This window comes from Canis aureus, chromosome 9, assembly GCF_053574225.1.
Source record: "Canis aureus isolate CA01 chromosome 9, VMU_Caureus_v.1.0, whole genome shotgun sequence".
NCBI classification, from domain to species: Eukaryota; Metazoa; Chordata; class Mammalia; order Carnivora; family Canidae; genus Canis; species Canis aureus.
Window position 1 is genome coordinate 48,000,593 of NC_135619.1, and position 20,843 is coordinate 48,021,435.

Below are 20,843 nucleotides of genomic sequence, written 5' to 3' on the forward strand. Positions count from 1 at the left end.
AAGAACATTTTGACTACAAATGGACACCTTAGTTTGTATTTTCATCTTAGTACTATGGAATAACTGGCTTTTACTTAAAATTCGCACCGTTAAGTCTTCAGTAGAAGGAAGATAGTAAAACTGTTCCTATTTCCCTTTTATTCTCAATATTCAATGATTACATATTGTTTCCAAATACATATTGTATCCAAATCCTTCAGAGTAATTTTAGTTCATTTTATGAATTAAATTATTCTCCATACATTATATCTGGGTGAAGAATAAAAGTACCTAAACTAGATATCTAAAACTGGAGATAATGTATAAGTTTCTTTTTTTTTTTTTTTTTTAAGTTTCTTAATGAAATGAATTGACCTGTAAATTTGAGCAGTAGTTTCTTACACTAGAATAGAAATCTTCAATATAGGTTCATAAAATGTCTTGAGTTTTAAGAGTAATTTTAAATTCTATAACCTGAGTTAACCTTGCTGATGTCTAAGCCGTTAACAGGAATACCAGTCACTCATCTAAGTTTTGCTTGTCTTCCTGCAAGTCGCTTGTTTGCTTTGTTTTATCTTTTTATCCAATCAATGACTGCCCTGCCCGTATGTTTTCTCCTTTGTGACAGTGCTGGTTGCAGTTTACTTCTGTTGAGGAGACAATGGTTAGGAGTAGGCTAAACACACAGTATGCTTTGTAGATTGTAGTGACAGAAAGATGTCCTTGAATTTCTACATCAGCATTGTCCAGTAGAACTTCCTATGATGATAGAAATACTCTGTATTGCCCCAATAATGGTAACCACTAGGTATGTATTTTATTGAGCACTCGCAATGTAGTTCATGAATCTGATAAGCTGAATTTTTAATTTTATTGAATTTTAATTAAGTTTTACAATTAAGTTTTAATTAAATAGCCACACGTGACTAGTAGCTACCATGTTGGACAGCACAGGTCTAGATGACCAGGTTTAATGATCATTTGTTCTCACAGGCCATATGTAATTTTTGCATACGTGAGCTTTTGCATCACAAGTAACCTTTTTCACATTTTAAGTAATTTTCATTATATCGTAGTTAAACTGGAGGGAAAAAAAAACAAAAAAATATTAGCTCAAGGAGTCAAGTCTGATTTGGAGCCAAAGCCCCAATGCCTATTCTTATTTAGTTGCCTAACTTCAGAAGGGGGAAAAAAAAAAACAACAATTGTCTTGTAATTTGTGACTTCTTACTGGCATAAGCTTGCCAAATGGGTAAAATAATTGTGTGCTTGTCATTAGCGCAATAAAAGGAAACAGTGCCTACATAGAAACACTGTGCCTTCTGGAGGTAGTGTGTACATTCCTAATCATAATAGATTCATTACACAAAGAATATTCCCTGGTGCAGTCAGGGAAAAAGATACAAAATGTAAACATTAAAAAGCATACTTTATTAGAATCAACATTCACATTGGTAGAAATGGCTATTGCTAAGCAGAATAATTTGAGAATCAGTAACTATGCTTTTCAAATGTCCAGAAAGCTTGCAACAGAACTGAAATCTGAATACAACAACATTCTTGGATTTGTAATCCTTTTCATACTGAATAGAAAAAAATGTGTTTGGAAAGAATGTTTCTGTACTAAGTTGTTTTGTCTTTATTCATACTTAGTATGAAAATATCCTTTGTCAAAGTAAAAAATCATTCCTAAAATATTTAGATCACAGTGTTTAGATCACCAGGAAGCAATTGTTTTAAATTCAGATAAGCATAATCTTACATTTTGTTTAAGAAATTGAAATCTATTAGAATGGTTTTATAAAATTTTACATAATTCTGTTAAGCCATAGTGATTTTGTCATTGTTGTGTATTTGGTTTTCTTTTGTACTTTATAGTTTTTGGATTAAATCAAATGTCTGTGCTTGTCATCTTGGTGATACTTGCTCCTGATGTTGAGGGGACCTGTGCTGGGGCATAGAGTTGAATAAAATCTGATGGAAGCAAAATACCTTACCTTAAGATATATCCATGCTGTCTTGAATTAAACACTTAAAAAGCTGCCAGAGTTGTGGCATAGGGCAGTGTGGGATAGACTATTGCTTTACTTCTCAGCATCAAAAATGAAGTACTATCATTGCTTGCTTGTACTGTCTTCTTGACAGGAAATAATGCTCCATTCCTATTAGTTGGAACTAACAAATAATGGTACTTTTGAGGTTGACTTAATTAAAGGGGGGAATAGAGGATTATGGGACTAATTGAGGCTTTTAGAGAAAGATTTAAGGCAGCAGAGATAATAAAATAGGAAATTGAGTTTGAAGAGAAGATGGTGAGGCCAGATGCATCAAAAACATTATTTTTAAAGAAACTGTGATCCTTAAGTAATTGACGTGTGTTTTGTGTATTCCTTGATACGATAGATTAACAGCATAGGTATGAAAACCGTTTGGCTCAATTAGACAACTCCTCTTTACCTTTGAGGGTGGGAAGTCAGGGGAAAGGCAGGCTCAGCTGCTATTTACATCTCTGACCTAGGCTCCTATTTGACCTAAGTCTATCTTGATGCAGCAGCACAGGCCAGCGAGGAGGCAGTATCCTTTCGCCGTGAACGCAGCACATTTAGGCGCCAGGCAGTACGGCGCCGGCACAATGCAGGGAGTAACCCTACCCCTCCTACATTGCTCATCGGATCACCCCTAAGGTATGGTATTTTAAAATTCCACCAAGCTTAGCATGCATGTTAACAGACCTTCTAACCTGTTCTGTCAGTCTGAAGAAAGCATTCAAATAAGGCTTTTCTTTTCTCCCCAGTTTCTCTCCTATGGTTTTTAAGTTCTTGGAGCTTTCTCTGCATGTCATTATGAGTCTGTTGCATTATGCATGCCTTATGTTGCACTTTTTCAACAAAATGATCAGATTGGTGTAGCAAATTTTAAATAGCAAAATTACTTTAGAGTGGTTATATAAATGTAAATAGAGGCCTTAAGTCAGCTTTTCATTTTTTTCCTACTCCAAATTAATATTAATGCAGCATCTTTTCCCCAACATCTTGACAGTTTAATAAGAACAAATATGGACTGAGTGGTGAGCTTGTTGAGGAATACTGATAACTGACCTGAGCTTGATAAACCAGCTATTTTATTTCACTAAAATATGTATTTTGCATTGCTTAAAAATTGGTGTCCTTTATTTCATAATCACTAGGACCTGGTAAATTACATGGAACTAAATAAAATATTCCATTTATAGTAAAATATGGTCAATTGGATATATGTGTATGTATTTGTGTATATCTGTGTTGAATTTCTCAACTTCTGCATAGAACTGAAGAAAAAACATTTTTACTTTTCCCAATATTTCTAATTAAGAAGGCATCTATTTATAATATTGGGAATAGTTTTCCATTAAAATTTTAGTGTTTTATTCTCCATTGTGTCTTATGAGACAAAATATTTGTGCTCTATTTTAAGAATACAAATATGGACAAAAATGTTCTACTTGTGCTTGCTTAAGCAGTGCATGATGTCATATACTTTTATTCATCTCTGTGTTGAAAAACGCCATTACCAAATTATTTTCCTACATTTTAGTTTGACATTCAAAAGGAAGAGCACTTGATGACATAACTCCTGTTAATGCATGGTAGATTCCAAAAGCCAGACTTCTTCCCTTGGTAAAATCTTGTTCTTGAGAGTAGCAAAATGTTTCCTTTTACATTCCCCTGGGATTTAAGACTTGCTTATTTTTCTGGATTTTACATTACAGTCAGGAACTTCATCTTTTGTAGGTCATGTTCCTAATTAATCCTGCAGTAATACATAATTCTGTAAAAAGTAGTGTGGATTAGTTAAACTGACACTTAAAATATAAAAATGGGAAGGCACCAGTTCAAAAAACATTTGGTCTAAAAACCTTTTCTGAGCACTGTTGCTTTTTGTGAACCCTCCTTTTCTACGTGCCTTCTCCTCTTTTCCTTTGCTCCCTGAACTAATTTTTCCTTCTGCTACTGGATTGGGGGTGGAGTCCCAACCTACAGAAAGAGCTCAGCATCTCATTTTATTTTTTGTTTTATTTTTTTCTAACCGCTTCATTTTGCCTCTCGAATAATACTTGCCTTAAATATGTTTGCTTTCTTACTCCATGTTGATATTAATCCTTTTTTTAGCTTCCTCCTTTTAGTCTTTACAAACCCTTTCATTCTTTGCCACAAATAAGCCTGCTGGATCCTACTCACCAAACAAATGCAGACAAATTACTTTTTTTTCTTTACCTGGTGGAATATTAAAGAACTCTAGCCAGTCATGTAGAATTTTGTAGGGTTTTAAATACATCACCATTTAAATGAGGATATGGTATGAAGCTTATTTGTAAAGGGCTAATGTTAGAAATTTCAGAAAGTCTAGTAGTCAGCATGTAGATTTCATTAAGGTTTCAGGATCTTTCCAGTATAAAGGTTGCATGTATCTTAAATAGGCTGACTTCATCATGGATGAAGTAAGATAAAATTTAATGTAGAGAAATTAGAAGAAACACCAATTTGAGAAAATCTTTTTTTAAATGCAAAAGTATTCAGGTAGAGAATACTGGTGTTAATTTTCAGTTTGACTTCTGTAATCTCAACTTTAAGTAAATATAGGGTGGCAGGGTCATGGAAGAGTTGAAAACTTGTTTGTCTAAAGGAAATGGAATAGGAGTAATAATAACTTAATTATTTATGTAAATACCTGTAAAATATACTAACTTATTTTAAACTTTAATGAATAGTGTGATTGACAGTCAAAAGCAACTTGGTAAAATATATGTCTCCAAGGATTGTGAATGAATCATAAATTGCTTCACAAAGGGAATTTGCAAATATTTTTTATAGTTGTTAGACTATCCTGTTCCATAATTATTTATAAATGTGGTTTTTTTTTCATTAAGTTAGCTTTGTAGGTAGGTTTTATAGACCTTGACGGTTCGTCTCAGTTACTAGAGATAAAAGCAAAGATCAATATTAAAAATTTTATGATACTAATATTGAGTTAGTTCTGTATTTATCTATTTTTATCAACCCAAATATGGTATCTTTTAGAATAATTAACGAACTGGAATGAAAAGAAAGTAGTGCATTTTGGGGAAGGGAAAAAATATTTACTATATTCCTAGGTTTATTTTTTTAAATATTATAGGATTGAAAGATCTGGAGTCAAATAAGGTCATAGTAATAAAAACAGAATCCATGGTTAGAAATTTATAGGGACCATTTTGTGATGCTCAGGAATAAATCCACCAAATATTTGTGAACTGTGTTCAAGATACTCTTGAGTATTCTTTGGAATCTGGCTATTCATAAGAATAATGTGATCAAATTCTTAGAGTTTATTATTTAGTTGTGGAGACACATACAAAAACAACCAACATATATATAAGGCAGAATGTGCCAAATACTAAATAAGTGGTACAGAGGACGGAGACCAAGACCAGCTATATTTTTTCTACCATTTAAATTGGAGATGTTAATTACTAAGATTGCATGTCAGTGATGCTATTAATAGGCAATAGTTAGACCTAAATTTCTACCTTTCCTTTTACTATGTTGTAAAATAGTACCTTTTCTCAAACTGGTAGTTTTGATATATAATTGGCACTGTAAAGAATATTAGTTCCTGTAAGTTATTGGTTAGATAAAGTACAACCTGCCAGGAGTAGTGTTCCTACCAACTTCTGCAAAAATGATAGACTTTTTTGTTGTTGAAGGATTTTGAAATCAGGAATTTAAGGGACGTAACATTTATGCCTAGCTTTTGATGTTCAGAAACTTGACGGCCACACAGATTTTCACTTGTTTCTTTGGTTTCTTTATTCTGGAGTTGATTTCCATGTGTTGCCTGTTATTTTGAAAACCTTTTTATATATTTGGATATGTTGAGGATTACTGTATTCTCAAATGTGCTCACAGTAAAATACATCTTTACTGTTATATACCACCTTTGACTTTAAGTGAAAAAAAAAGTATAGGAAAATTTGTTTGTTGAGTACATATCGTATAAAGTTCTTCTGTCTTCTGAATCAGAAAGGACCTAGTACTTGAACTACTTAAAGGTTTTATTCATTAGAATTTTCTCCCTTGCGAAATTTGGTCATTTATGTAAGGTTTTGTGGATAACTTTGGATAGATTTTTGAGGAAGAATAGCAGACTTATTATGTATGTATAGAAGATACAACCATATTTAATTAGTTTCCAAGATCATCTCATGATTTATGTTGATTGTACAAAGATTCTACTCCAAAGAAGTTAAAACACTCATCATTAATTGCTTTAAAAAAATAATACAAGTAAGCATCGACAAGTCAGCATTGTTTAGATTTCGTTTTTTTTCATGGATTCTGTATATTCCTCTGCCCTACCTAGAATATATACTTTTCTTTGGCTCTAAAAGAAGCCTGAAATGTGAATGTTCCAGATAGTGATGGCTAATAGAACTTTCTGTGGTGGTGGATATCTGTATAATTCACACTGTCCAGTGTGGTGGACACTTGATACTAGCTCCTGCCCACTCTGGTAGGTTTTAGCTATGGCAGCCACAGGCTACTTTGTGTGGAGGAAAGGAACTAAGATTTAAGTTTAGGTAGTCACGTGTGGTTACTGTATCAGATAGTGTAATTCCAGAGTATATTCTGTTGCCATAACCACAGGCTTTAGCAACATAAGCAATATTTTCTACTTAGTCTTTTATTATATGGTTACTTCAAATTACAGCTCTTTTCACAGTCTGTGCAGATAAGTTTTATAGGCATCATAGAAGCCATTGCATTGAATTCAAAACATTAGAAGTTGATACTCAAGAAAATGATAGAGTAATTGAATGAGGCTCTCCTAAGCAGCATTCTTTTTTTTTTTTCTAAAAGTGTAATTTAATAACAATGCAGAGTTACTTTGAACCTCATGTAGAGAATGACATATAATAAGTCATGAGTTTCATTACTTTAAATTTGAGTATTATATGAAGAACATTAAAATTCATAATATTTTAAAATAAACATCTAAAATATAAAATGAGTTAATATAATAGTTTCTTAATCATAGATTTTTAGATGATTTTTATAATTTTAATAAATGACAAAACAAAATACTAAGTATTTTAAAAACTCTAAGATTTTAAAAAGACTGTAATAAACCCTGAGAAATGACTGGTTTTCAAATTACTTTTAAGATTTTCTAAAATGATGGGTTCTTGTTATTGAAACAATGAAATGGATCAGAGGAAGGTAGTAGCATGTATACAGAGCCTGTGGCCTTCTTTAAAAAATATGTAGGCTTTTCACAGAAAAAATATTTAATAAATTCATCACTCTTCCAGCATCCCAGCATCATTTGTATTTCACTTGGTTGAGTCGGTGTTTGTTACTCTGCTTCTCTCGCATTAGTTTGTGATTTTCCTTTGATTCAAAATTGTCACTTTGGTTGCATTTGATAAAGATTCTTTGGTTCTCAAGTGTATAAAACCTTTGTTTTATTGTGACTCCGAGATGCCAGGATATTTGAAAGAAGAATTCTAAAATTCTTATAAAGGTTATAAATAAAAGTACATATTTAAACTGAAAAAGAGGATTTATTTGTCAGGGACCAGCTACAACCCACATATATTTAACATGCTTGTATTTCTTTGCTGCTTTCTTTGTCCTCGTACTAGAATTTTGTTGGCTTGCTGTGGGAAAAAGTCACAGATTGATTAGCTTACATGTACGTTAAATGTTTGCTGTGTTCATCACTATGAATCAGATTTCTAAGGATCGGAAGATTTAAGGGCCCAGTATAATCTGTGTATTTTACAAAGTTTGTTAGCTCTTTCTTAGGTTATGTTGAAAAAAAAATCAGGTTATGTTTCGAAATCAGTTTTCTATATTGACTTCATTCTAGCTGTTGTTTTTTTCTTTTCTTCCCTGTAATGTCTCCCCAATCCATGTTTTTTCCTAGCCTTCAAGATGGTCAGCAAGGCCAGCAGTCCACAGCCCAGGTCAAAGTCCAGCCCCGCCCCCCTTCCCAGGCTGCAGTGCTCAGTGCTAGTGCCTCCTTGCTGGTGAGAAATGGGAGTGTCCACTTAGAAGCCTCACATGACAATGCATCTGCTGTAGGCGGCAGCAGTTTGCACGATGAACTTGGTATGCAGGCCTTCTGTAATCTTGGTGGTAAAAAACTTGAATGCAGCAGATAATGGGTAACAATGATTGTTGTTCTTTTGTGAGATAGGTTTCTTTGGAACTATGCATAAGAGCACTTGTTATAGGATATGTCCTGTGTGTGAGGAAAATTTGACTTGCTTTCCCCTTTTTTGTTTCTCTCAACATTTATTCTACATTTTTTTTGAGCATGTCTATTACTGATAGGTAGTTAAAAGGATTAACAAATGTTTATGCATTAGTGTTCTCTTATAATGTGTCGGGCAATTCTGTTATTCTTTGGCACTTGTACCATGTAGGAAATGTTGATTTTTTTTAAAAAAGTTATTTTGTTTAAACCTTAATTTCTTTGAATTCGCTGAACATGCTGCAGGAAAGGCAAAAGGCAAAAATACTTTCTAATGGTGTGTTTCTAGAGAACCTTTCTTTTGGGTGTTCTATATTTCACTTCGGTGTCTGTCACCTGAAACAGACTTACTATACTCTTAAATGCAGTACTCAGGGTGCCATGGCTCTCTACTACTATCAATAACTATATCAAGTTTTTTCTTTTTCCTATTAATATATCTATAAATATAAGTTATTAAGTAGTTAATGCTCAGAGGAGGTGGTATAGTTTAAAATCTCATTAATGCATATCCACTTAAATACCTATTTTGTCCCTTAAAGACAGTATTTTATACTGTTTTGGTTTCTGTTTCTCTATATAATCCATCTTTCTTGTGTTCAGAATGTAGATTAATAACATTTAAGTCAATACAATGAAGAAAATTTTGGTATAAAAAACACACAGTTGAAGGCATTACATTTGCTCACCGTGATTTTGTTTATCCATGTTTAGAACTGCATTTCATTTATAAAGATGATAATCCACTTGACACTTTGGCTGGAAGGATGTGCAGTGTAATGGGCTCTTTATTGACTCTTCCTATTTTGTAAAAATCCTTATTAGTTCCAGAGAATTAACAAGTATTAGATATGCATATTGATGAAAATAATTATCTTTAGCAAATCTTAGGGAAACTTGAAAATGGTCACTAAAAGAGAAGGCAATAAAACATTGAGATTTTAGAGTGCTTTTGCTTTTGCATTTATAATTTGAAAAAGCAAAGGAGTTTATTAGGGTCCTCAGTTTTACTTGTGTTGAAATAGTGATACTTTTTTTAGTTGCAAATATATTCAATTAATGTCTTTCACTATTTCTCTCAGATTAACCCAAAGTCTTTAGGAACAGAGGATTTATCAGTTTGTGCATATAAAATTATAGTGCTATCACTGTTGCCCTTTGGGTCTCTGGTAGTAGATTTGCTAAAAAAAAAAAAAAGCTTAATTTTGATCCATTTTGGATTTTTTTTACTTCTGTCAAATGGAGCATAAAATGATGCAGTAGATGATTTTCCTCTATGAAACCTAACCTACTCGAAAAACTTGGTAAGAGAGCCTTTGTTGTAAAATACCATCCTTAATCCACTTGTAGGTTATTAAGAATATGTGCATTCATGAACTCTACACAGTTCTGAAGATGAAGGTGACTTTAGCATCTGTGGGTGAATATTCAGAATGTTGTCTTGAAATTTGGATTTTTTTCTGATTGTTGGCCTGTGGTAGCTGGATGCTGCCAAATTGAATGTATTGTGATAATTAGCACAAAACAAGCAATCGGTTGGACAGTGTATACCTGTTCCATAGTAAATGAAATTGGCCAAAAAAATCCTGAAAATGGGCTGAAGTTGAACTTAAAGGATTGGGTAGAGACACTGATTTTTGTAATACATTCCACTAGAATATTTTTGTTGCAAGGTTTAATTTCTACATTATAGTTAACAGTAGTAAGATAATTTTAGATAAATGAATTTGGATACTATATACTCAGATGTTAAAGTTAGTCTTAATATTCCCTAAAAAAATGAAGTATTCAGAAATAATTGTTTCCAAATTTAGCTGCTTCAGTTGAAAATTTTTTAAGTGTATAATATTTACACGTGAAAATGTATATATACACAAAATATGTTTATATAAAACATTCAAACTATATATATATACATTTTTACATATATATGTTTTAGTGCATATAAGTGTTTGCCTCTGTACACATGTATAGGTAATAATTGGCTGTTTAAGCAGAGGCATAGCTTTGTGGATTAAAGGAAACTTGCAGTCAGGCACTGTTTAATTCTAAGCCTAGGTAGTTTTCCTTAACTGTTTTCTACATCTTTACTTTGTGGTGCCATAGTAGATAACCACATTTATTTCCTATATGAAGCTCTGAGAATCCTTATTTCTCTTTTGAATTTTAACTAGTGCTTCAAGGCTACCAAGTAACATTAGACATGGTGGAAAAATTCACTGAAGATAGTATTTTATGGATTTTATTAGTAGCTTTTTCAGCAGATGAGACTGTATTTTCAGCATACTTAACTCAGCAGGCATAATTGGTAATCATAATTAATGTTAAAAACTGAATTATAAGTATATAATTTAGAACCTAGTTGGAAAAATTTGGGTGGTTTTCTTTCTTATTTATAGACTTCTGTGCAAAATAAAAAAGGTTCAAGTGATGTAAGTGACAGATAAGTTTTGAAGTTAACACTTGAAAAAGGCAATTACTATCTAAGAATTTCTCAAATCTTCAGTGTAACCTGTTACTTTTTTTTTTAAACACATCTTAAAGGTTAATTTCCTTCTCAGTAGTCTTTTAGTGGACTCATTTTTTTGCAGTTGATTTCCTCCTATATTCTGAATTAAGTTGCAGTTACACTTAATAAAATAAGCTGTGCTTAGTGCCCAGATAAGTCACTTGGGAGACTGAATTCAGGTAGCCTTAAAGTTCTATATCTTATAAGCTTTTCCTATGAAACTTGACAATTCCTTCACAGTTTTTATGTTAATCTCAGCATCCTCTTATAAATTAAGACTAATAAATTGATATAATGATGCCTGTATTGTTGATAATTAAATTCTTTAATATGTAGCTCATCTCAGAGATGTTCTAGATAAGGTCTGGTAAAGCAGGAAAATTTATGTGGTTTTTTCTTTTTCCTGTGTATGAAATTAGCTGTGGTCAGTGGTGAGGATATGCTTTGAAAAAGTATATATAAAATTACATAAAATGCTCATGTAAAAAATAAACTGGTATAGACAAGAAATAAGGACAAATTTGTATCTATATTTAAAATATAAAATATGTAAATATCATAGGTGATAGTCTTTTGATGAATTTAAGACTTTCTTAATTTCATTAATGCATTAGAGGTTTAAAAAGTAATGTGTGAGTTGATTTTTCTAAGGTTTTCTTTTGTTTCATTGCTATGCAAGGATTGACAAAGAAGGTATTCTTTGAGATAATCTGCTTTACTACAGAATTTATTAACTTGAAAATGTGGTCAGCTCTAGAGAAAGTCTTAAATCTGGCTATACCCTATTGCCCTTTTTATTAAGCGGTTTATAACAGCTATGCATTATTAAGCAGAAAAATGATTTGGAGGCTTTTAAATTTTTTACTTTAAAAAACAGAGGCTTAGATGATACTTTCAGTGATTTTTATTAGAGTTAGTCTTGGTATTTAAAAAAGGTTATATATATTTATGTACTAGTCTTAGCATTTTGTGCTACATTATAGGCACTTTTCCTTGTTACTATAAATACAGTTATGAGGGTATAAGGGATCTGATTCTATACTTCAATGCCCTGTGTTATGGCAGATCATTTTCATTTATCTAAACAAAGAGTCTTTTTGTAGCAACCTTGACCTTGTCCTTTATTGTTCTTCATTGTTATTTTTAAGTACAAAAAAAAATACTGAATTCTATTTTATTTTTTGGGGGGAAGAGTGCAACACAAAGTATATATAAATGAAGGTAAATGTTTATTTTTATTGAAGCAGTAAAAATCCTTTATTATAGCTAAAAGGAAGAAGTGTTAATAAGTTTGGGGATATATTCTTCCTTTTGATAAAGTTAGAATGTGCTTTTCCCATTCTTAGGAATATAAGTTTAGAAATAGAAAATATAATGAAAGTGAAGTCATCTGTAATTTCATCACTTAGAGATATTCGCTTTGAAATTTTTAATTTTTTCCTTCCTGTCTTTTTTTAATGCATACAATTATATACTTTTCTGAAACGTACTTGGGATCATGATGTGTGACTTTTGTGCTACTGTATGAGTTTTGTATCTTGCTTTTTTCACTTAGCATGTGTGTAATTTACCCATGTTATTAATTGTTCTTTAATTTGTTTGTGACAGCAAAATATTTTCTCTCTTAAATCTCCATGAAAGGCAGTGTAGCATAATAGACTCCAGAGTCAGACTTCATGGATTCCAATCTACACTCTGCTGCTTACTAGCTGTGTGACCTTTTTCAAGTTATTTTCTCTCCCTGTGTATCAGTTTCCTCATTTATCAAAGGGTCAGTAGAGGTTTATGGTGAGGATTATATCTATTAAAATGTGCAAAGCAATTAGAACTGTGCCTGGCAATAATAATTCAATTACATAAATAATCATTGCTATCATTATTATTAACATTATTTAATCATAATATATGCTTTAGGCATTTTGTAGAAGATAACTAGAGAAGATAACTGGGTCTGGTTGAGATATCCAGTTTGTTTTTTTGCTTGTCCATGTTGTGAAGAACTAACTAAAGTACTAGACTAGATTATCTACTTTTGAATATGAACATTTTTAAGATTCTAAGTTAAACCTGATTAATATATGCATTAACTGAAATCTAGGTTGGATTCTTCAGTGGAGGACACCATCCCCCTAGCCCCTCACCAGTCACTTACTGAAATAAAAGAGAAGTTTGCATGTCTCTCAAACAGTTTAATGGGAGCTATCCCTAGCAAATGGATTGGTTCTGTTATCTTCCACATGTGGCTTCCCTGCTGGTCCATGGTAACTGTTCTAGTTATTGACTTTATCTGAAAAACAGGAAGGGGAGGTATTGCTAAAAACTGTAATAACAGTTAGCCTGTATCTTTCACATTGTGACTTGAGACATGTGCCTGTCACTTTCTCCCACCTCCTGTGGGCCTATACATAGTCATACGGCAACTTCTAGCTGCAGGACAGGCTAGCTAGCAAATGTCCCTAACTAGGTGGACATAAGCCCAGCTGAGATTCAGTGAGGAGAAGGTCATATGAAAAGGAAGAGGAAAGGATGAATACTGGAGGTCAGTCATCAGTCTTTGCCACAATAAGCACTTCAAATCAGTAAGATAAAGATTAATAACTAGAAAAGTTGAGAGTTTAAAAAATAAAATGGTTTGCAATCATAGGGAAATAGTTCACTTTACTCAATTTTTTAAATTGCAAATTAAAAACAAGGTTGAGATATTTTTTTCTTTGAATGTGTAGTATGTCTATTATTGGAAAAGGTCTGAAGATTAAATGTTTTTGGAGGGCAGTTTAGAACTATAGACTAAAAATGCTGACAGCTGTTAATCTACATATTTTACAAACTGGCAAAGATATATGTACATGGATATTCATTGTAGCATTGCTTGTAATTTTGAAAACCTTTAAGCAATCTAAATGCCTATTATTAGAGAACTCCTAAAAGAAATATTACATAAACATAGTATAATACTTAGAACTTGATGCATCTTTATTATTGATATGAAAAGTTTTAAGCTAGTTAATAAACAAAAGTAAATTTTAGAAAGTCTATATGAGGAGAGGGATCCACTTGTCTTAGAAAAACATACACACACAAAAAAAAAAAAAAAAAAAAAAGAAAAACATACACAAAAATTATTCATGAGAACACAGTGGCTATCTCTAAGGAGTGGGGAACTTTTTTTCATTTTATATACTACTTTGATGACACAGTATTTTTAGAAATGAAATGCATAAACAAAAGAACAAATATCACTCTCCAAAATCTTGATTTATATTTTGTAGGAATTCCATGTATTGTCTCATACTCTTCCATCTACTTAGACTTTTACCTGACCAGTCTTTTTTTCTTTGTTTTTAAATCAATTTTATTGATACATAATTTAGGTGTGATAAATTGCATCCATTTAACATCTACAATTGATGAGTTGTAACAGATGTGCACATCTGTGAAATACTACAATGGACATACATTTCTATCATCTTCAAAAGATTCTTTGTTGCCTCCATTGTAATCCATCCCTCCTCCACCCCTGCCACAGGCAGCCGCTGCATTCTTTGTCATTATTGTTTTCCCTGTTTTAGGAGTTCATATAAATGCAGTTGTAACATGGCCTTTTGCACCTGATGTGATACTTTTGAGTTCATCATGTTGCATGAGTTAGTTTATTCTTTTTTGGGATGAGTATTATTCCATTGTATAAGCATATGTATATTGTATATCCATTCATCTGATAGGCGTTTGTGTTGTTTCCAGATTTGGGCCATTGTTAATAAAACTTAACTGTCTTCAGAAGTGGTTTTACATTCTCACCAGCAGTGTATATGAATTGTGCTTGTTCCCATTCTTGACCCCGTTTGTTATTGTTGGCCTTTAAAGTTTTGGACCCAGTGATTTTTTATCTTATTTGTAGTTTAAATTTGCATTTCTCTTAGAACTAAGGAAGATGGGCATCTTTTGATGTGTTAACTGGTTATACATATATCTTCTTTGTGAAATGTGTCCAAATATTTTGTTCACTTTTAAAATTGGGTTGTTTTATTATTGAAGTGTCAGGTTTTTTGATATTTTAGATGTAACTAATTTGTCAGATACAAGTTACAAATATTTTCTTCCATTCTGTAGCTTGCCTTTTTGTTTACCTGATTATTTGTAATGTCATCAGTATTTTTGTTGTGTTGTAGATTTTACCAAGATAAGGATATTCCTTTGAAAAAAAAATGTTAGCAGATGATGAAATCATAGCAGAATATGAACTTACCCATTCACTTTTGGAAGGTTCACCTGATCTGGGGGTTAGGCAGTGAGAATGGAGACTTAAAGAACTGAGACTTGTGGTGTTAAGTCAGAATTAGAAGACAATGGCCATGTCAGTAAAGCATATCAGTATATAAATCTATTTTACTGTTGCCAAGCGATAGAGACCTCAAAAACTCTCTTCTAAACCATTAGCCTCTTTCTTCTCATACCTGCTCTTTTCCTTATTCTTCTGTTTGAAGAACCTAGCATAGTGTTGAACATCCCAGGAAGAAAGACTGATTCTCAGTATTTAAACTTTTAATTACAAATAGCATAGTGATTTGATTACCATTGTAGTACAGTAGTTAAAGAGTTTTTAGAAGCCTACAGCTTTCTGTCCAGGACAGGGGTTAGCAATGGCCCATGGGGTAAATCCATTCAGCTTGATGCTTATTTTTATAAATGAAGTAAAATAAACAAATGTTATGTGTGTTCTGTGGCTGCTTTCATGTTACAGTGGCAGTCATATTATTGCATCTGACCGTCTGGCCCACAAAGCCTAAAGTATTTCTTTTCTGGACTTCTATAGATTAAGTTTGCTAACCCCTGGTCTATGGAGGAACAAGTCCATTAACCTATAAGCAGAAATAAAATGAGCTATTTCTGTCAAAATGAAAACTCATGTTTCCTCGGAGACTCCTAGGTACCATTAATGAAGATAAGGATGGTGCTATCCAGGAAACTGGAACTAGTCTTAAAGGTCTTGTCTCTTAAAAATATAGTAACATATTCATTGAAAGAGCATTGTGAACACAATACACCTCACATCAGAAATAAGCACTTTTTGTGGAATACTGAAGTTAGTCATGTAGATGTGTGTGGTCCTCTAACAGCCTTCTAAAAAGCACTATATAAAGCTGCCTCCCTTGTGTCTGGCTTTGCTCTTATAGCAACTTCTAAGAGTTACTATTAGAAAAAAGAGAGATAGTTTAATAGCATACCAGGATTAGGCTTAGAGGATGCAGAATTAACAGAGGTGAGAAAGAAGGTCCAAAGAAAGAAATCAAGAAATGTAAGAAGCCTCCTTTGTTGTTGGTACTGGGAGGATTAGAAAAATCCTGCAGATGATCTGTCCTAGTCACTACCTCTTTCCAAGGGACATAAATGAGAGAAGTAACATCAAGAGTGCAATAGGGGTTTCCTAGCTGAGTGAGCAATCTTCATACAGTTTGTGCCAGGTAGTAAGGAATTTTATTGAAAGGATGAGTTAGAGAATCCCCTTGATTTCTCATGCTTTTTATCAGTGTAATGCCAGTGTTTGAGTTTGTCTGCTGCACCATTCATGATTTCAGGGAAGTGTTTCGAGTGTCCTTTTCTTTAAATCAGTATCTAATTTTACTCATCTTCCTGTTGTTCATCACTTATTTATTCACTTAATGGTTGTTTGAAATTCTCCTACCTAAAAAAATGGTTTTGTGCAATGAAATGTAATTTTTTTAGGCATTAGCAATCTATTGAACATTCAAAACCAAGAAATACCAGATACCTTAACTTTTTTTTCTTTATCTGTAGAGGTGCTGTCTTGTGGCCAATACCATTAAGCCTGAAATTCCAGCCCCCAGTCTTGTTTATTTTGTCAGAAAGTAATTGTTTTCTTTTAAAATCATGACAGAGCCATTCTGTCAGATATAATTAATTATGACCTGGGAGTTGACTATGATGAGATAACTTAGTTTTTAATCCTAATTCAAAAAAAAAATTTTAAAAATCCTAATTCATGTGAGAAAGACACATTTCATTGATATTCTCCTCAATTTATATTACTTGTAGTACAGTAGTTAAAGAGGTTTTAGAAGCCTAAGGTTTTTGGTCCAGGACAGGGGTTAACAATGGCCCATTGATTTTTTGAAAAAAATCAATACTTAGTCTTTTTCTTAATAGGGAGTAAAATAAAAATAGGATTATTAATTAAAGCCACATTTTACTTTGCACCTCAAGGATAACTACCTTATGGTTTTAATCCTAAATGAAATATATATAAAATTGTTAACGTATGCTAAGGATATTTGTACTAATTTAGGATATTCTTAATCCTTTCTTAATCTTTTTAAACCGGGATCCCTGGGTGGCGCAGCGGTTTGGCGCCTGCCTTTGGCCCAGGGCGCGATCCTGGAGACCCGGGATCGAATCCCACAACGGGCTCCCGGTGCATGGAGCCTGCTTCTCCCTCTGCCTGTGTCTCTGCCTCTGTCTCTCTCTCTGTAACTATCATAAATAAATAAAAATTTTAAAAAAAAATCTTTTTAAACCAATAATAATATATGCTTCTTTATGTTTTGGTCATTTTTTAAGATGCTTTTAGTAGATAATTATACCTTAAAACATTACTAAGTTTTTCACTGAAACCTTAGGCTCTTTTTAGTGTAATTTTTTCCTGAGTTGTTGATCCTCTGAATAAAATTTGCTGCTTTTGAAGTAGTACTGGTTGCCAAGCCCAAAGATATAAGGGGAGACAGAGAATCTGTTCTTTTGGTGGACTTACATTAGGAATATTATAGCATGAAGCCTTTATTAGCTTATTCTGACCTAAACATGTTCTTAAAGTTTGTAAGTAGACAGAAGCTTCTTAAGAAAAAAAAAAAAAAAGCACTGTTGAAGTCATTGCACATTTGTTAAAATTATAGCCGCCTTTTTCATATATATATATTCAATTTTATTATTTTAAAAAAGATTTTATTTATTTATTCATGAGAGACACACAGAGAGAGAGGCAGAGACATAGGCAGAGGGAGAAGCAGGCTTCAGCAGGGAGCCCAACGTTGGACTCGATCCCAGGTCTCCAGGATCAGGCCCTGGGCTGAAGGTGGCGCTAAACTGCTGAACCACCTAGGCTGCCCTCATAGATATATTTTATGCTTTGTTTAAATTTCTAAAATTTACAACTTTTTAGTCATTGGTTTATAAAGCATTCGGGTTCTAGATTTACATAGTAATAAAACTACTCAGCTTCTCTAGCTTTCTTTGTCTAAAAAGCTTTTTGGAGGGCATACTTTATTTTTATGTTTCTATTTATTTAAAATGCAACTATGTTTCCTGTGAGATATGTATACATAAAAGATAATATAGTTGTATAATGACTTAATGTTCTTTTAGTGTTTCATTTGAAAATTACAAAGAATAATATCTCTAGTCCATTTCAGTTGCATATAAATATTTATTATATTCATTATTCCCCAAACAGGACTTCTATTATTAAAAATCTGATACAATGTTTAATTACTTAATATATTTCAATAATTTAAATTCTATTGAATATAGTATTATTTCTAAAAATACACACAAATTAGGTGATATAAACACTTATATTTATCCATTCAGTTCTTACTGGATTTCACACATAGTAGCCAAGCCCTCCCAGCTCTTTGTTACTCTGTGATTTAGCCATTTACATGGGTTTATAATTCTGCATTTATGCAATCTGTGATTTTGATCAGATGTTTCTGTTTTCTATTAATATGAGCTAATTATAGTAGTACAGCCGATTTTTCATTTTCCATTGTAACTGAGGAAAGAGTACAGCATAAAAAAATCACAATTTAAAAATAATTTTGAAATCTTGGTCAAGCCAGTATTTTTAATATTTTTCTTCACTAAAAATTTCAGCAATCACCTTATCACTTCAAAAGTTTCTCAATAATACACTTAAGAAGAAGCCAAACAGACAGCTATTATTATTTCATTTTAGTCCATGAATCTGGTGTGTTTAGAGGTGCTAAGAGCGAATGATTCATGACTAAAAAGATGAGGGCGGCACATGGGGGTGGTAAAAAGCAGTTTTAGATAATCCACTTGCTGAATAATCCTCTGAAAAACAGCAAATGAAGAAAACATTTCACAGAATGCTTTTTTCCTCAATTTGTCACAGGAGTATATTATTCTGATTTGTAAAAAATGCTACTACAGAAAACATCATAATAAAATATTTGCATATTTTGACCCATAGAAAGTACTCAATCTTACTTAGTACTTTATAGATTCTAATCCTTTTATTTTATTTTATTTTTTTTGATTCTAATCCTTTTAAAGAATGAAATTATTATTGAAATGTATTGCTATCCCTTAGTTACAGGATTAGTATATTATGGGGCCTATTATTGTTATTTTTCAAGGATTTCATTTAAATAAGTCTTTATTGTATACTGTGTTTGCATTGTAGTCATCTAAGGGAGATCTTTTAGCCCTGACATCCTGTTGAAATTGCCTTTAAGATTCATCATGTTTATAACATCAATAAAAAATAATCAAAAGCAGCCTAAACTAGTCCTGGATGGTTGCAGTTATATACCTCATCTCATTGCCCTACTGGAAACTTATATTCATTTATTTATGCTCCTTACCACTGATGATCTCCCATGGGTTGTTAAAGTGAAGAACTCATTGCAATCTCCAGATTTTTAAAATTTCCCTATCAGAAATCATTTTATCTTACAGAGTTCATTTTAAGAGTTTTTAAAGTCTATATTCCTTTGCAACCAATGTAATTTCTGAACTTTTTTTTCAAATCTGTAGAGATATTTGGCTACAGCAAATGATATCCCTAAATTTTTTCATAAAGTTCTTACAGACTCATGCAACTAGTAATGTTCATTAAATACTGTGATTTAATTATCACCAAATTTATTATACTTCATTCATAGAACTTCCCTAGATCTGTTTTGACACTTCATTATTTCTTAGAAAACTAAGCATGATGATTATTAAGGAGGGCACTTGATGAGCATTAGGTGTTGTATATAAGTGATGGCTCACTAAATTCTGCACCTGAAACTAATATTACACTGTGTTAGCTAAACAAGACAAAAATAAAAAATAAAACACAACAAAAAAAACCCCAAAACTCTGAAGGTAACCTCAGAAATTTGTTGTCTTGCAGTTTGAGCTATCTTAAAACTTAAATAGCTTTCCAAATGGCCATGCACCAGTTGCAAAGTGGTCAGGTGCCTTTAAACATTAAATTAATTCATGTGATTACTTCAACTGAGAATGTCCTGGGAGGGGAAAAGAGGAGACTGGATTGCAAAGCTGACTTAAATCCCTTACTGTTAAAACCTGATTATGTATGTTGACATTTTGTCCTGCTGTTCAGCATTCCTTTTCAGTTCACATCATGCTGAATTACAGGCAGATCATTGTCTTAAAAATATTTTGGAGAAAGTTTATACTACATTTTCTTAAATTGTAACAAGTTTGAAATGTAATGTTTCCAGATGGAAGAATTCTGAGTATTCTAATGGCTTTTTAAAAAAATCATTTGTTTGCTAGGTAAGTTCTCTTCTACGCTTTATGAGACTGGTGGCTGTGATATGTCACTTGTGAATTTTGAACCAGCTGCAAGAAGAGCATCCAATATCTGGTATGTGTGAAGTCATATTAGGAGACATATTTGCCATGTTTAAGGCTTTTAGGCCTTGAAATGGAAAAGTTATTTTGAAAACATTTGTTCATGTTGGCTTAAATAATTTGTCTCTGTACATTTGTCTCCAAAGATTTAGGGTAGGACTTACTGCTCTGGAAAAAAGAAAGCATTATTCTTAAAACAAAAGCTGTTCTGTATTTTAAATAATTAACTTAAAATTCCCTGTAGATTTTATAGTGGGGGTGGTGGTTTCCCACAATTTCAAATTTAACTGTAAATTTCGTGCTATACACACACACTGCATGAGCAATAAAAAAGCTTATTTTAGAAAAGCTTATTAGAAAAATAATTATACAACTAAGTTCAAACTCATCAGTTCTCTTTGTGTAATTTAAAAGTTTTATTTCTATGTAAGGTTTTGGTCAAGTATCTTTTTACATA

The 20,843-nt window shown here is 32.4% G+C and overlaps 1 protein-coding gene across 13 annotated transcripts in view; it reads left to right on the plus strand.

Moving 5' to 3' along the window:
- The window catches only part of PCNX1 (pecanex 1), a 163,706-nt gene that overhangs the window by 67,798 nt on the left and 75,065 nt on the right, over window positions 1-20,843 (plus strand). For 8 of the 13 annotated variants that reach the window (XM_077909812.1, XM_077909815.1, XM_077909819.1 and 5 more), the window contains 3 exons: window positions 2,531-2,663; window positions 7,924-8,108; window positions 20,309-20,399. In XM_077909812.1, the coding sequence (XP_077765938.1) occupies window positions 2,531-2,663; window positions 7,924-8,108; window positions 20,309-20,399 (409 nt within the window). The remainder of the gene's footprint in view (window positions 1-2,530; window positions 2,664-7,923; window positions 8,109-20,308; window positions 20,400-20,843) is intronic. The other 5 variants (XM_077909821.1, XM_077909822.1, XM_077909826.1 and 2 more) reach the window with 2 other exon arrangements.